Source organism: Durio zibethinus, chromosome 7 (genome assembly GCF_047325235.1).
Source record: "Durio zibethinus cultivar Kanyao isolate XHJ-2024 chromosome 7, ASM4732523v1, whole genome shotgun sequence".
Lineage (NCBI taxonomy): Eukaryota > Viridiplantae > Streptophyta > Magnoliopsida > Malvales > Malvaceae > Durio > Durio zibethinus.
This window is the reverse complement of record NC_143168.1, coordinates 16158982-16177843: the sequence shown is the minus strand read 5'-3', so window position 1 is coordinate 16177843 and position 18862 is coordinate 16158982. Positions and strand designations below refer to the sequence as shown.

At 28.2% G+C, this 18862-nt stretch overlaps 1 protein-coding gene and 1 pseudogene across 2 annotated transcripts; one reads left to right on the top strand and one right to left on the bottom strand.

Annotated features, from left to right (window-relative positions):
- The first annotated feature begins 3401 nt into the window (after nt 1–3401).
- Nucleotides 3402–7325, top strand: LOC111278017 (uncharacterized; annotated as a pseudogene). Its single transcript, XR_016343423.1, has 8 exons — nt 3402–3550; nt 4128–4234; nt 5297–5385; nt 5467–5580; nt 5814–5972; nt 6039–6111; nt 6544–6657; nt 6925–7325. The product of XR_016343423.1 is annotated as an uncharacterized LOC111278017 (transcript).
- A 2827-nt stretch (nt 7326–10152) lies between these two features.
- On the bottom strand, nt 10153–14453 carry LOC111276831 (uncharacterized). The gene is made up of 3 exons (XM_022862722.2): nt 13129–14453; nt 12298–12373; nt 10153–10488 (listed from the first exon to the last, which is right to left on the bottom strand). The coding sequence occupies exon 1, from the start codon at nt 14363–14365 to the stop codon at nt 13136–13138; it is 1230 nt and encodes a 409-aa protein (XP_022718457.2). The 5' UTR covers nt 14366–14453; the 3' UTR covers nt 10153–10488; nt 12298–12373; nt 13129–13135.
- Between the last annotated feature and the right edge of the window lie 4409 nt (nt 14454–18862).

Genomic DNA, 18862 nt, shown 5'->3' with positions numbered 1-18862 from the left:
CTATTCTAATGAAAAATTGTAATCTTTTAGAAACATGAAAAATGATTTCTATTGGAATGAAAAGAGTGATCACTCAAATGAACTAACATAACTTTAATTATTCAAAAAGATATCTTTTTTATTAAAGTAATTTTTATTGAAACAATACAACCAAAGAGTCACAACTTTACGATTTAATCTTTATATATAGAAATTATGAGAATTCATTCGAGATGAGTTCAAGAGACTAAATAATTAAGAAATTCTCTTTCTTTTCTCCCATTATTTTACAAATAAAGTTAAGTTACTTTGACATTATTTCTATAAAAATTAATGTTCAATATTTAATGTTTTCATTTTCATCAAGGGATGCTTAATGGTTTGATATCACAAGTGTAACATGAAATTAAATAAGATTTCATTATATCTTGGAGAGTTTTGGTTATATCCTTTTGCATACCATAACTAGTAAGGACAGAATAAGCTTTAGGCAAAATGTTATTTGTAGCATGTATTGAAGTCATTTTTTTGTTCTTTGAAGGTTTCATCTTAGGATTAACCAATGTTTGTAAAAGAACACTACAACCAAAGATACAAGTGGAGGATCATCATCAACTACAAGTTTGTGAATTTGCAAGTCATGAATGTAGCATAATTTGCTAAAAAATCATGCTTAAAGGTCAAAGTAATGGATCCATAATTTGAATTAAAGTGTTCATGAACACCCTAAAAGATTAGAAAATAAGAAAATTTTAAGGAAAAGTTTTTACAATAAAAATCAAAGGTAATTTCATAAATTTCATTTGACTTTAGAAATAAGGCATGCATAGTTTTTTTTTTCTTTATTCAGTGAATTTGTTAATTTTCGTGATAGTTTTTTATTCAATAAATCAAAGAGAATGCTAAGTTCTTGTTTGATTGCTTTGGAAACGCAAAAAAACAATGATAATATAGCAAGAAGTTATCTTTTAGTTCTGATTTATCCTCAGTTTAAGTCAAAGATGTCATTTTTATATAAGCTATTGATATTTAAAAAGAACAACAATTTTTTTTAAAGTAAATAGCTTTCATTAATTAATTAAATGTGCTTTCACAAATACAAGAGCTTTGAGCAAATGAGGGCATTCATTTACTTAATATAATACCCCTTGTATTTGTAAGCTAAGAAATTCTTATTTTTAGTTTACACTTGTGTTATGTTAAACCCTTAGTTTTGAGGCTTTACAAAAATAAATTGATTTTTTCCTCCTTTTTTCCCCAAAAATTTGTTTTATTTAAATATGCTAATGAAAATGGTTTTTGTTGTCTCTTATAGCTGGGTTTTGTTGTTGAATCTATAATTATTTCTTGCTTCGCTAATTTCATTTTTTTAATTTTCAAATGTTTTGATACTTGTAGTTGTTGGCCAACTTTTGCTTTCAAATTTTATCTTTTTGATTTTTTGACTCCAGCTTTTCTTATGCCCCTTTGAGTATTATATGATATGGAATTTGATTATGTTGTCTTTTCCAATTTAGTTATATTGTTGGTTATTTAAATTTTCAATTAGTGGGTATTTTTAAAGATATAAAATAGATTGATGAAAATGTAATTCATAATAATAAGCTAAATAAGAATAAGAAGATTGCCTAAAAAATGTCATATGTAGTGGATATTGGCTAGTTGATTACTTATATTCTTTGAGAATTTTTTCAAGCACCAGGTGAACAGCTATAAATGAACATACCTCGTATCAACTCCAACTAACAAAACCAAAACTAGTTTTTCTTCATGGTAAATCTCTTCAAATTCAACTCATTTCTAAGTTTTTTTTTTCATAACATTTTAATTTATTTTACAGTTGTAAATGATAAGGTATTTCTTTCCCAAACTAAGTATTTGAAGTTATTTTCCATTCAAAGGTATAATAGTCTCTAGAACACATTCATAACAAATTTTCTAACATTGAATTAACAACAGGATCTTTTTTGTCATACTAAATTGATAATTTTGAAATGAAATATCCATTTTTGAAACTAATGGACTTGACTTGAATTTCATTCAAAACTTGAGGACCTTAATGGAATTTACCCTTTATTATAATTTTAATGATAAACCCTAAAAAGGGGGATTTTATTTACGCCCCGTTTATTACTTTATACACCCCACTTTCAAATACATCCCAAATCCAAAACTTAATTTCCTATTTCTTCTAAATACATCTCACCCTTTACTTTTTATTTTCTATTCTTATCCTTTCTCTCTTCTTCTATCTTCACTCTTTGAAATTGAGTTTCTTTAAAATAAATATCTGAAAAGTTATAAAGATTCTAAGATATTCATTTTTTAGAAGACTAAAAAATTCTTGGATATTCATTTTTGATAAGCTTAATTTCACTTTTAATCACTGAAAACTTTAATCATGCGATTATAAACCCATTTACTTGATCATGTGTACGAATGAAACTAAAATCGATATTCTCCACATGCATGGCATAAACTTATTATTTCTCTCGAGACTTTAGAAAATCGAGAACACATTTTTCTAGTTTTCTAGTTTTGCATGGGCAAAAGGGTGTCCTTAGTTTTCTAGTATCAAAACCAAAACACTTTTATGTCATGCATGCTTAAAAACTAACATGTCTCTTCCATTCACATATATAATTAAATAAGAATAGGCACATCAATAACTCATGTTTGTGCATACATGCTAGTTCGAGATTGAATACCCTATAGAACATTGACCCTATCATCAGCAGACTGACAAATCCAGCAATAAGGATCTCTAATCTTTTGGTCACTAATCTTTACTATCGAATTTACTAGTTTGCTAATGACATTGTCGATGGCCCAAAAATTAGAGCTCCCTATTTATTTTAGTATTTTTATTTTAGTACTATTTATTTTATTTAAATTAAAATTAAACATTTAGGGTTTAATTTATAATTAAATATATATTTAACCAAAAAAAATTATGTATTTGCATAAGCGAATTTTCGACAATATAAGATGATTCTCGAAAATCCATTTCGAAGAAAGAATATGATTCTCAAAAATAAATTTTCATAAATTATATAACATTCTCAAAAAAATTCATTTTCTAGAATTTTTTAAAAAAATTTATTTTTAAAAATATAAAATAACTCTTAGAAATTTTATTTTTGAGATATACCAAGATGATTTGGGGTTTAAACTATTAAGGTTATTTTTATTATTTATTAAAGATTAAAATTAATATTTGCTACGAGGGCATTTAAAAAAAAAAAAAATTTGAGATGCAAGAAGAAAATTTTGTAATATATTTGGAAGGCCCTAAAATTCAGTATTTGATTTCTAAAAACGTCTTTCTCCAACATAGGCTCTTTCCATTCCACCGAACATATATCTAATCCAATTTAAGGAGCTTTTCAATTTTAATACAGTTTTATTCTTTCCTAAAGGAGATGGATATTGATGGCAAGGGAGATTCCATAGAAGAGCTTAAGGGCCTCCAAATTCTACCCTTGACGATGACGACGATGACCAAGGAATTGCTATGGATGATGACGACGAAGACAAAGAAGATGATGATGAAGAAGGAGAGGAAGAAGCTGTAATTCTTGGGTTTGTTGAAAAGCCTAAACACAGCTGGTCACTTCTCCGCTAGCAGTTTCCAGGCAAAGCTGAAGGCGTCCCATTAAACTTTTTTCCTTTCCTCTAAAAATGATTTTTCTTTTACTTTATTTTTATTTGACTAAATAAAAAGTTATATATATTTCTGGGATTTTAATGATACTGTTAACCCTGCAATTCCTACTCCAGTTTTTTTTTTTTTTTTTTGTTATTTTGTGGTGTAACGGAGCTGAGCAAAGCTAATGCTGTGTCAGACTCGAGCTCTAGTTGAAAACGCGAATCTAATTCCGATAAATGTCATATTTTGTTAGATTAAAGAAAATGCCAAAGCTTAATAGTTTGACCCACTGGGCTTGACTAATTACTTGAACTTTCGAAAGCTAAAGCTACTTGATGGTGATAGAGTCAAGCCCCAAGGGCTCACTAGTAGTTTCACTTATTTACACTCCGGTGACCACGGAGGTATATCAATGGATATCTTTATATTCTTTTTTCTTTTTTCCTCCCTCTCGATATTAGTATTTTTGTTATGCTTTATGTTTCTGACTATGTATTGTTTTCTCAAGTGTGAAGGTTTTGCGTTGCCAATTGCCTCGTGCTAATCCTTTTTATGCAAGTGAACCCCCTAAAGACAATGTGACTGACACACCTTTAACCCGTGGAGGTAGCTTTGGGTTCTTATTTTTACGGCTGAATTGTTATACTCAATTGCAAATTTAGTGACAATATTGGAGTTCTTTTGGATACCACATCTAGGTATGAGAATGTAACTAAATTTGTATAGGTGCAAGATCTTGTAATCTCCCCATTCATTTTTTACAGAAGGATTGCAGAAATTATTTTCACGATCTGCTTGATTAAAAAGGATGAATTTCGCATTAAGTGCCTACTCTTGGTGTACATGGTCTTAGGTAGGGCAATAGTGGAAAGTTGAAACAAAAAAATTTGAAAGACAAGCGAAGAATTGCATTTCCATTCCTTTATTAGGTGGAAATAGAAGGAGAAACAAATTTGCTTTCATCCAAATCCTTAAAATTCAGTTCATCCATAAATGGAAGGAAAGAAGGAAACTATGAGCCCTTTGAATGTAGTTGTTTAATTTACTTTAATCCTCAATTTCTTCTATTTTTTCATTGGACAAACTTGTTTCTTTTCCTCTACTCTATTCTTTTCCCCACCTCTTCTTCATCCCTTGCCACCAACATCATGTTAAATACTGGTAAACTTGAGTCATGTGCTACAAGTTCTTCTATGTGCCTCTCTTGATTTGAATGGGTTTTGATGAATTAATAAAAGAGGGAAGCTTCTTGATTTTTTAATGCAAAGTTTCTGATGACCCATACTATTACTTCAAAAGGAAAGTGAAATAACAAAGAAGAAAGCTTTTGCCATTATGAGAATAACACTTCCCTAGTGTGTATCTATAATGGAGTATGCTACTGCTATGAGTTCTCTTGCAGTTGATGTCATGTTCTTTTCCTATTTACCTGGCCGCTTATTCATGTCATTAACTACGGGTTTAAGTTCACATTAATGTGGGTTTTGCTTAATTGCCTTGTTCATTTTTATATTCAATATTTTTTTCTTCCTTCATATTAGAACTTTGCAATCACTTTATTCGAAGTGTCCATATTAGCTTCTTGTTGTTTCTCTGGATTAGCCAACTCAAATTGGGTTCATTTGTTCCATTTGCACTCATAATTTTTTTCTTGTATGCATGTTTTAGCTCCACTGTGTAACTGTTGTGGCACCTGGAAACGAGAGAAATTCTGTAGTAGTTGCAAAGTAGCACGATATTGCTCACAAAAGCAGCAGGTAGTTAGGGTTTTCAAGTGTTACTTATTTGAACTTTTATGAGAAGTCTCTGCCTACCCTTTCTGTTTTCTTACTCTTCAGGGCATGCACTGGGGCTCAGGTCATAACTCGAATGTCAATAGCTGAGTCTTTAGCCTCATTTATCTGATTCCAATGCCTGTAATGGTGGAATTGCACAAATTAAAACACAAAAAGGCAAGTAAAAGGTGATAGTACCTCTGCTGTAGAGTTGGAATCAACTATGCATGTAAATTGTCATGTTAGTAGGCAAGGCTTCAGTGCATTTTCTACTAGGATTAACTGTTCTGTTTGTTGATACTGTTATGTGGAGAATAGATATATACATGTACATGAATTGCAGAGCCTAGACAAATGATGTTGGGGATCTTTCTGAATTCTCTCTCATCAAAGTTTTGCATTTAAAACAGTTGCAAGCAAGAGTTTATGGCCAGAGTATGAGATGAAAAATGAACATGAAAGTGAAAATGATACCGAGATGTTTGGAGATGATGAACATACTAATAATTCATTGGTATCCAGAAACAGAAATGACGATGCAATGAAGTCACTTTTGGATAAGTTTGAGGTATTGATTCCTGCACTGTTTCAGTGGCATGTTATGAATGCTTGTTTGAATCTTTTAGTTACTCGTTGCAATTATTGCACTGGGAGATGGTGACATTCTTTCCAAGAGAGGATATCCAAGGCCCCTGAACAAATTTTGAGGTGAGACTGCTTTTATTTAAACTGGAAATTTGTTTTTGACTCCATGTGCACCACATAACAATTTAGGACATGCTATGACAATTCCAGAAATTACTTGAGTTGTTAGGTCATATAAACCATAAAGCACCCCATAAATTATACATTACCTTAGTACAGAGGATGGCATTGTGAAAGGAGGCAACAATACATGCTTATCTTGGACACCTCCAAATCATCCTGTATAAAGTAGCAAACAAATGAAGTTCATCCCAAAAAAATTGAAAAAGCAAACAAATAGAGGCTGAAGATGAGTTGATTCCAATTGCGATTCTTTGTTTTGTCTTTAGGTTTATTTTTGTTGTTCTTTTCATTGACTCAAGGTCCTTCCTGTCACTCAGCATACTTTATTTCTCATGTTTGTTTGTTTGTATTTTTTTTTTTTTTAAATAACAGGTTTTGTCGGAGTGCTACTTCTAAACCACTGTGGCCAATGTTGGGCAGTCGCCATCTAAGGCTGATATTCCTAGATGCAGCTATTGTGATGGTCAACTATGTTTTGAATTTCAGGTACTTGGTAATCTCACCTTTTCTTCTCATAGAAGCCCGATTATCTGTCATTTAGTTTGAAATAAGAGGACATAATAATAATAATAATAATAATAATAATAATAATGATCTTCCATGATAGCCCATTGAGTTTTTTTCTTTTTTGTTTAATTTATTTTTAAATATTTCGTTCCAACCCAAAACCTCTATTTTCCCTCTAAAAAGTAGACTCTAACATGAGTTGCACAGAAGCTGTGTGTTGATGTTTTTATTAATTATGTCGTTCAGAAATTGCGTCAGTTGCTTTATTACTTTGGTATGAAGAATGATGCGGATTCTCTTGACTGGGCAACAATAGCTGTGAACACAGTGAAGCCTCTTGTGAAGGTGTTGGTTACAAAGATGAATTTGCTTGGGTACAACTGAGTACAAGTTCTGATTTCCCTTTATTGTTTGTTTAGATCGATCTATTTCTTCTTCTTCTTCCTTTTGTTTTCGTTTCCCTCTTGGTTACAAATCGTTTTCTTATCTTATGAGAGAAATTGGGATTTTAGCTTGAAATTCAATCAGAGGCAATTTATTTTTATTCATATATGTCAATTTGTTTTTCAAACAGTGTTTTCCCCTTATGAGAGAAAAGACTTCTGTATATTTTTATATATATTATAGCGAATGTTGATACGGAAACATAGCCCTCCAAGTGGTGGCAAATGGGCTGTTTCCGACAAATTTGGATTGCGCTAATTCGAGTCATTTCAAGTTTGAATAATTTAAATTTGAATCATTTTAAATACAAATTATTTTAAATTTGTTCGATTTGGGTTAAGTGGATTTAAACAAATTGAATAATTTTAAATATTTATAGGTTATAGATTTTTTTTTTATAATTTCGAAATTTAATAATTAATTTTATTTTTTATTAATTAAATAAAAATATGATAAACATATTAAAGTTAAAAACTTGAAAAATTATTAAATATTTATATAAATATTTATTATATAATAATTTTATATTTTAATATTATCCATTAGTTTTTTAATATATTTTATAAGTTCAAATAGTTAAAAATATATATAATATATATAAAACTAAAAGTCCAAAACTATTGGGGCTACATAAAAAAATCATTTCAAAGACTCAACAACTTATATATAAAATCCACTAAATATTTGCATAAATAATTTTTTATTCTTAAGACTTAACCCAATAACTCATTAGATCATGGGGCACTTAACCTTAATCATTTAGTTCAATAATTTTTTATTTTTATTTTATTTTATTAGCCTTTTTAGTCATTATATTATAATTTTTAACAAGTGTTTTAAATTTTCAAGAATTATTCTAACATTTATTTTGTTTTTCTAATAAATTAAATACAAATATAATTACCTTAGATCTACTCATATATATTGATTAACTAAATGTTTAATTAGAATATTGAATAGTAAGCATTAAAAGATTATCAATTAATTGATTTAAATAATCAATATTTAGAAAATTTAAAAAATATTGACATGTAAAAATTAATTGATATAGTAGTGATCTAATTTTAATATTTGATCATTTTGATATTATCATTAGATATTTATAAATACAATCATCAATTACCAACTATTCAATTATAAAACTAAATAGTAGACATTATTAAATTAATTAATATAGCGCTAATAACTCTAAACTCAAAATTTTAGTTAGTTATATATAATTAATCCTAATATCAATAAAATATAAAAATTAATTATATTAAAAATATTACTAATATAGTATACTTCTAAATTATAGTTTAATTTATAATTAGTAATAATTAATTCTATCATCACTTTAATTTTACTTTTAATATATATTAATAATCAATTAAACATCAAATTAAATTAAATTAAATTAAATTAAAATTTTATCTAATATTAAAAGTAAAAAGTAAAACAAGTGAAAAAAATTAAGGAAAAAATATTAAAAGTGGCAGAATTTCCAATTTCACAATCCTCTCTAAACAAAATTCTCAACTTCACAATCCCTCCAAATAAAAATTTCCAAAACCAATACCATATCTTAACTCTCAACTCTCAATCGGATTGTTATTCAACTTTTTTCATCTTCATATTTCAATTTTAAAAATAATATATTTTAATTTTTAAGATAATATTTTATTTTCAATTAAATTTAATATTTTAATGTGTTTGTAACACTAAAAAAATATAATTTAAAATTAATTTTGTTAATAATGGTATTAATATTTTCCTCAATACATCAAATTTAATCAAATGTTCAAATGATAATATAAATTTTTATATTTAAATTACTTTTGCATTAAAATTAAAATTCAAATGTGGAATAAATATAATAAATTAATAATATATTGTAAATGATTATTTTTATAATAAAATTAAATTTTAAATTAAAGATAGTATTTTTATTTTTTATTGATAATTATTGTAAATATAATAAAAATATTATTAAAAGTCATTTGATAGTCATATTTACTATGTTTCAAATTTTCATAATGGAATTTAAAGATTTAATATTAATTTAGTTGATAATAAAATATTGATATAATTATTTAATTATTATAAAGAATAAAAATTTTTAGAACTTTTAGTTAAGAAAAATGTTTATCATTTATTTTAAAAATAGTCATAATTTGGGTTTTTTTATATTATAATTCAATCTTTTACAAATTTCAAATTGAATTGATTTCAAATTCAAATTATTAAGGATTCAGGTTATGATTAATTTGAATTTTGTCAATTTTAAATTATTATTAATTTAGATTTTTTTGATCAAATTTTTTTTAAAATTTTGATCTTTAACTTTTCTTGATTGACTTGAATTGATTTGAATTCAATTATCAATTAACTCGAACGAATTTTCGAATTCAAGCCCAAATTACCACCTCTACTAAAATATAAATTGTTCCATTCTCTTTTATTTTAACTCATTGAAAACAAAATCATCTATTAAGGTGTGTTTGAACTTTAAATGAGAAATTTAAAAATTTTTAAAAATAAATTAAATGAAAGCATTTTAAAATGCTTCAATTTAAAGTTTTAACACTTGCAATTGCATTGTTTGGATAAAAATCTTTTTAAAAAATATTGAATATGTGAATTTGGTGAAATAAAAACAAATATAATAAAAAATAATAATCATATTAGATTGAGAATAAAAAAGTATTAAGAAAAATATGAAATACGGGTATTATGAAATTTGGAAAAATGTAATAACATGGAAATTCTTAAAAAAAAAAAAAATTCTGAAATGAGTTTTTTTTGTAGTCAGAGAAGGAAATTATAAAAAAAAAATTGCTTTAAAAATTTAAATAATAAATATTGATATCTTATTAAAACATCTTTCGTCACCCTAAATTTGTTTTTTCCCTTTATTTTTACCAATGATCTTCAGTTTCTAAAATAGATATCAGATATTACTAACCTATTAAATAGATTGAATACTGTTCGGCCTTTGATATCAGGCAAATCGATTTCAAAAGATTGTAACTTAACATGCCTTTAAGCCTATTATACAATAGATCATCTACTAACTAGAAGTCACACTTTACAATTTATATTCCTGGCATTTTGGCACCACCAATTCAACAAACTAATCAAAATAACAACTTGCAGCAAACAATTGCAGTTAAAATAATAAAATAATAACAACTGTAAATACCAAAAGCCACGCAATTTTGTTAAAAAAAATAAAGGAAAGAAAGAAATAGATGTGCAGTAAAGCAATTGGTGACAAGAATGTAAAAATTCCTCTAATTGTCAAACTAGAAGCTGAAAGCAGTATCATGGATGGCAACGGATTACATCTTCCCACACTTTTTACCCTTCACCTTGATGCTTGAGAACCTATAAGCACTCTCAAAAACATGTTAGAAAAAGCTAATTTCCTGCTACAAGAAATTTTTATCTGAAGGCAGTAAAAACTAAAAAGAAATGGGTAACAGATTCTAGGGAAGAAATAATCATGTAAAAGCAAATAGTAATGTCTTGCAAATCTATGAAAGTATACATCAAGGATGCTATGGAATACACTGGATAGCAATACAAACTGTCAAAGCACGCATCTATCAACTATCTATTTTGCATTTTTGCAATTTCCCTCGCTCGACTACAAACAAGCAGTACCGAAAGAAGTTACCCACACAGATGCACTATTTGATTTCTAAAATGCAAATCAAATTAATAGTAACCAGTAGCTTTTTTTTTTTTTTTTATGGTATTTGAAGTTGTCAAGGTTTTATCTTTGATTACTGAAATTAAGAATTCAACACTATATCGACAGACCAAATGATTGTTGGCCAGTAGCTCAATCCCAAGTCTCATAATCTCTAAAACAAAAGCGCTTAAAGTGTGAGTTTTAATATTCTCTTTGTTACTTGATAAATGTTATTTTACATCATAAAGAAGAGCATAAAATTCTTTGACAATCAGAGATGGCCATAGCTTCAGCTAGTTAAGGATCAATGCATCCTATCATGTTCATATAGTTAAGCATCAATCACCTTTCTTGAAATGCCTATACCTAGTATCTGAGCATTCACATTTTTAAGCAGACACCACAAAGCATGTATAAAAGTATAGAGAAATATAACTAAATCGCCATAGAATTCTTGCCTGGCAAAGCAAAGAATTACACTTCTCACCACACACTGGCATAAGCACAAAGTGCAACCTAAATAAATGTCTTACCAAAGCCATGCTACTATTAGTTATGTTTTGTGTAGGAATACTCTTCCCTTTTTTTTTTTTTCAAATTCCATATTAATCACTGATGACAGTCTTAGAAGAATTTCTTTCATTTTATTTCCTTGTTCTGGTGATTACATTCTTAGAAACTTCATGATTGACCATTTGACCACTTGATTCTTAATAGTTTCTAGATTAAACTGACAACACCATGAGAATTCAGAGAAAACCTCCTAAGAGAAATCTGATCGAGCAAAGAAGTTAAAGGTTGTTAAATCCATGATGACTATTGCCATTTTAAACTGACCAAATCGGAAGTTGTACATGCAAACAATCCCAGGTAGCAAATCAAAATAAACTCATTTCAGTCCTATGCACAATGATTCACTTTCTGGCTCTTTGTCATCAACAAAGCAATCAAAGACATTTACTAGCCAATAACTTAATTTTAAATGTATCAGAAGTTTCTAACTTATGCTTGTATTTATATGGGCAATACTAGCAATCCTCATTACAGTGGAAGGACATTGCAGGATTTGTTTGTTTTATTTCTCTTCAATAAAAAAAAAAAAAACAGAAACAAATAAATATTAGAGATTGCAATATTTTCTGGTGGTTCTTTTGCAAGCAGAAGTTTAAAGGCAATTGTGTCTCTGAAGGTGATAGCGTGATTAAGATGATCACTTCTGGTTGGGAATAACCAACGAAGGAGAAAGGATTATTGGTGATTGTCAACTATAAAGTGTTGCAAGGTGAGGAGTGTTCTGTTACAGCTGAACGTTAAAATCATTAAAAACATGCTTTAGATCAGACCAATAAAGATAACATGAAACACTCGCACTTTAGATGAATAGAGAGGAGACTCAGCATAAGATCTCAGTCCTCAGACATACACATTGCAGTTCTGATATTTTGCAGGAAAATTGAAATCTGAATTAACAATGACAATTAATTCTACAACATATATACCTCCCAAAAGATTTGTATCTTTGCCGTCTTTAGATTGCATTCCACTGTTCTGCCCACAAAAACACCAAAGATCTTCCTGCAGAAAGCCAATAAAATAATATCTTAATACAAAATACAAGAAGGAAAATTAAGATTGACGGTATGATGGGGGTTGAAATAAATAATTAAAACCAATATGTAACTGATCATGCAACTAATAATCAAATCGATGATGATGACAGAGATAACAAGTACAACAAGAACATGCCTAAATTCTGACCTTACTAGAGTTTTCCAACTGGAAGAAATCCAAATCAGACAGAACTATCTTATCTATCAAATATATTGCATTCACTAAAGGAGATTGAAGTCCATGCAACACACTTCATGGTTGACTATACAAGTACTATGGAAATATATGGCTGTTACTACCTGCTGTCAGCTAAGAAAAACCATGTAAGCCTTTCATAGCATGATTAATAATATTCTGTTGCTTATATTTCCTCATATTCATACAGGAGTTTTATCCTTTCCTGGCATTAGTCTCAAACTAGGCAATTTCTTTTACACTATATATTCAGCATACGCATCAATCCAACTAACACAAAATAAACCAAATGAAAATGATGAAATCCTAAAACGAAATATCAAAAAGCATATAATGCCAACAGACCAAGATTGCTCTTATTTCTCAGATGCTATGCAGCTCTTTACATGAAAAATTGGCAAGTCTCAGAAGTTAGCATTAGCAATAATGCTGCTGTTGGCAAGTTGCAACAGACACAAATAAATTTGCAATATTAAACTAAGAGTTCCAAACATCATCCACAATATGCATATTGATCGACATACATGAGAGTCAAACATCAGCCCCATTTTTTCCAGCAAAAGGGTCATGAGTAGGAGCAATATCCTGCCCAATATGGCGCTGCACCAGCCGCCGCAAATCATCCATAACCTTGCGCTCACGTTTTGCTTTCTCTTCATAGTTAAACATTGCCAATGCCCGCTTGTCCTCTGCACTGTAAACCTGGTTTTCTTTCCTAATACGAATGGCATCAATTCTCAAATTCCTACTACCACTCATCACAAACCCAAGGCCCTCAAGCTTCTGAATATCCTCAGCAGAAAGGCCCACTTCACCTCGTCGTGGGATACGCTTCCCTTGCCTGACATACTGCGCAATAGCATCACCTTCACCAGGCCTCAAAGCACCACCATAACTTATATGCCCCTCAGTTCTTGGCAAAGGTTTTGGCCCAACCATTGGCTCATTATCCAATCCAGCTAATTTCTTCTGAGCCTCCATCAATTCTTTAAACTTAAGAGCCTCAGTTTGAGCGCTAAATTCATCAGCCTTGGCTTTTCCCTTGGCATCAGTTCCTTTCCTCCTTCTCTTACTCTGCTTGAACCGTGAAGAGCTTTTTCGCTTCTTTGACTTAGTAGATTCCTCAGCTTCGCTTACTCCACTACTCTCGCTGTCATTAGAATCAATATACCTACTCTTCTTCCATCTTCCTCTTCCTTTACTGTTCTTCCTATTTCGCCTACTACATCTTCTTCTACACTTCCGCCTCCTATCTTCCTCACCCTCCGATTCGCTTTCACTCTCATCACTACTATAAGAGGACGATTTCCTATTTCTTCGCTTTGTTTTCCTACTTCTACGCTCAGGCTTCCGATCATCCGATTCTGACTCACTTTCTGAATCCCTACTTCCATTCCCTATCCTATCGCTGTTTTCGGAGTTTCTGGGCAGCGACTTTAGGGTCTGCTTATGGACAGAGCTTCTCCTTCTAGGCTTATGGTTTTCAGGTGAATCAGAACCGCGACCGTGACGAGGTTTGTCATACATGTCGTAGCTGGGGCTGCGGTGAAGGCTATCTTGGCGGTCCAAACGGCCTATTTTGTCAGTAATTTTGACAGGGCTTCGTCTTCTAGGGTTTGAATGTTGAGGTGAATGAGGACGCTGGCCATGGCAGCGGCGATTAACGTTGCGGCCTCGTCGTTGGCGTTCGTGGAGAGAATCATCGGATTCAGATTGATTTGTTCTTCCCAGGATTTCGACTTTGGACGTTGAGCGGCCCATCAGATTTCCGTAGAAGAAAACTACTAATAAGATAGACCTTTTCGTTCAGAGCATCTATATGTACTTAAACCGTTCCCGCTCTTCGCGGCGGTCCATTTTAAAAATTAGACAAAAAATTTAAAAAAAATCTAATAAAATTTTAATATTATATTACAATAAATCAAGTCTTAAATTTTTTATTTTAAACATTTATTTTTATCTAATTAAATCATTAAACATCTATTTTTATTTTAATTAAAATTTTCAATTAGCAAAATTAAAAAAAATAAATATCTAAGAGTTTAATTAATTATGATAAAATAATATTAATTTGGATAATTATTAAATATTTATTCAAAATTTTTTTTATCCTTTAAACTAAAAATTATTAGAAATAATTTTATTCTTGTTTCACTTTAATCCCCTACCTCTTGTTTCATTTAGAAATTTAAATTTTTAAAGTGATTTTCATTTTACTTTAATAAGAAGTTCTTTTATTTTTGTTATTTTTTTATTATTTCATTAATAATTGAAAAAAAATTCACGCTACATGTAGGGCAATTACCACGTGACATGTCATGCAATTTAAAATGTGGATATTATGTTACTGTTAATAAATTAGTGGAAAAAAAATCAAAATGGAACTATTTTAAAATGTTAAATCCAAATGAAAGCATTGAAAATTAGTGAAATTATAATAAAGATTGAGAGATCACAAATAATTTATCCAAAAATAAACTTTTATATTATATTGATTTTCTCGTCTAAAGTTATCATCCTCTTATTATACTTAATTTAATTGAAGCTTTTAACATTTATTTAAAATCAATTGTGCCATTGTTTGAATAAAAATTATCATGTGGATTAAGGCTTAGTTCCCTTTCGTGTCTTAGGATAAATTGTTCCGTGATATGTGTGACATGAAATAAATTTTGTTCATGACATAAAATTCATTTATATAATGTGAAATGAGTTTTGATAAAATTAAAAATAACGATAATAGTAAAATTATGTACCGGATAAAATTGAAATAAATAATGAGAATATTTCTCTAGAACAAATTAGGAATTGCTCTATCGTGTAATTTTTTCCCTCACTAAATCCAATTTATAAACTTCCCAAGATGATAGAAGTTTTGTTAAACTCTTCTTAATTCCTAGATTCTAGCCTTATATTTCCTTTTAAATGCTAAATATTTTTTAGCACCAAACTTGCAACGACTTGGTAACTAGTTTCCACTGTGCTAGATTTTTTCTAGTATAAATTATCAGAGTTATGACAGATAAAAGGTTTTGAAAATTGGTTTCATCACACAATCTTTTACTAGCCCAAAGATGTTGGGCTCTTTATATATCGGGCTACACTAAAACCCCATTAATTGATTTCTTTTATATACTTTTTATTTATTAATCATTAATCAAACACTTTTATAACCAAATTAAAGGTAAATAACTTCCATGATCCCTAAATTTTTAGATGAATATCATTGTAATTTTTAAACTTTAGAAAGTAACATATTGATTTTTATATTTTAATGGTCGTAACAAAATGATTCTTCAAACATTGAAATCATTGGGTGGAAGTAAAAAAATTACAAAGTAAAATAATAGATCAGTAATATTATACCTCTAAAGTTAAAAGATAAAATAATGATTATGAAGGAAATAAAAACTTGATAAAAATTCTTTAAATTTATTTTTTAGAGATATTAACTTTTATGTACCTTTATTGTTATTTTTGTAATGCTAATTTATAAGTCAATTAATATTTTTATTTTTCAAGAAAAAATCTAAGTTAAAAGCAAAAAAAATCATCAAATAAAATTTCAATAATTATCTAAGCCTTATAATTTTATTACAATCAATTAAATTCTCAAAACATCTATTCTCACTAATGGATCCCTTATCAAACAAAAATTTATTAACTGTTAACACCAATTTTTATTCATTTGAAGATTTAATTAGGAGAAAATAAATGTTTAAGGATTTAATTAAATAAAAATAGATGTTTAGGAGTTCAATTGATTCAAAATAAAAAATTTAGAACTTGATTTATTGTAATAAAATGTTTAGGTCTTAAATAATTATTAAATTTTTGTTAAAGAAATCTTTGACCCTTTTGTCAAAGATTTGTTAAGTTGCAATTCGATTTACTCTTAAATTGAGCTATCAACGTGATCCACAATTAAGGTTTGATTCGAATTGAGTTTTAAATATGATTTTTAAGACATAGGCTCGACCCAACCAAATTCTTATTTTATTAATAAAATATTTTTATTCAATTTGCATTTTAACATATTAAATTATTAGTATAAAAATATTTTTAATATTTTAATTTTGAATTCTAAAATAAGGTTATTCAAGTTTATAATGAACAAGTCAAGTTGGATTTTGAGTGATACTTCGAAAGTGTTATTTAGGTTTTGCTTGATTCATGAAAATCTTTAGTTGCAATCCAAATAATTAAATTTGTCATTTTCTATTAATAAGTAATATTGTAAAATTTATAATATTTCATTGAAAATTTTATACTAATATTTTATAACTAAAAGATTTGACTTTCAAAGAAATATTTTATGATGATGAAATATTGTAAAATAAATGATAAATACATGATGAAATATTTTATGATGATGTATATCTAATTGCATTTTTTAAACAAACAACAAATAAATTTGAAGAGAAATGGGTAATTTTTATTTTTAAAATATAGAATTCTTTTTTCTATCATAAAACTAAACCCAAAAAAAAAAAAAAAAAAACTCCTAACAGAATTAAAGATAAAAAAGTAATTTTATTTTTATATAATTATCAAAATTATTAGTATTTTTTACTAAATATTTATTATTATATCAATATCAAGTAAAAAAAATTTATCATTATGCTTTTTTTATAATTTTATCTTTGTAATTGATTTGACAACTACATTAATGATTTTTGACAGAATGACTGTTTTGTTATGAGCATAAAAATATAAAAACCAATATGTTACTTTTTAAAATTTGAGAAGCAAAATGATTTTCACCTCAAAATTTAGAAACCATAAAAGTAATTTACTTCCAAGTTAATATTAATAACCTTTATTGGGTTGGACTCAATTTAGATTTATGAGGCTAAATTCCTTCATCTAAACTTATTTATTATATTTTTGTTTCAACATAGTTATAATTTGTTGATTAAAATTGTTTCATGCTCTATCTATTTAAACTAAGTTAAATACTCAATTTGGAACTTAACATTTAAGTCTTTTCTCAATTAAAGATATAACAATAATAAATTAAGTCTTATATTTCATAATTTTAAATTGACTTTATAAAATGTAAAAAAAATAATCATATTAGGTTATAATTTTAATTCTTCTTGCTTTACTCATTTTTATAAAAAAAAAAAACTTTTTATCTACTTTATTAATTTTCATATCATTTCTTATTACTTGTCTCTACATCTTTCGTGATTTAACTCTTGAAGTTTTAATCTCTTACAAATTCAAAAACTCATTTCTTCTAATTGGGGCACGTATAAATTTACGTTTCATATGTCCAAATTATCTCAATTTACTTTTTCTTATCTTTTTTCAATTTGAACTATTTCTAACTTTCTCGAATCTTTTCACTTTTAATTTTATCTCTTATAATTTTATTACACATCTATCTAAACATTCTCGTTTCAACTATGCTTATTTTCCTTTCATGTTATTTTTTAATGCCCTAACACTTAGTGCAATATAATACTACAAACTTTATAGATATTTTATACAAACATCACTCTTTTTCAATTAAAGATATTAACTTTACTTTAGTTCAATTAATGACAAAACAATTGCTCGTGTGCTTAAATCTGGATTTTTTAACATATGTACGTTATACACACAATGAAGTTCAAGTACCCGTTACATTGGGTCATGAAATTCTTTTTTATAATTAAAAAATGCTTCAGTTTTTTATTGCACATTTGAAAGGAAAAAAAACCCAAATTTGAATAGATCTAGAAAATTTTCCATCAAACCCAACAAAATTTTCAAACAATCAAAAACTCTAAAACTCTCTTCTCCCCTCCAAATCTTCACACATTATCACTCATAATCATAAAACGCAATATGGAAAACTACTTAAATTCCAATAAACAACTTAAAATCAAAACCCAATTTTCAAAATTAAACTTAAATCCTATAATTCAAATAAAAGGTCATAAATATTTTAAGAACTCACTATAACAAAGTAAGAAGCAATGAGGAGAGGAATCTATGAGACCCAAAAGCGTGCCAAGTGATTCTGCCAAGCAAGAACAGAACGCAAATTCTGGAAAGAGAATGCTTCATAACTAAAAATGGAATCTCCAGAATGTGAAGGAATTGCATTTTTGAAAGGTTAGGATTGGGATTTATAAGGTTAGGGCTAAGGAAGATTGGGGAGTTTTTTTTAGAGGAAATATAGGAATTTGAGAGGTGGAACCAGAAAGAATTTGAGTGAAGGTGAAGTAGATTAGGTGATCATGTCATTTTTATGAGTTGTATTTGAGT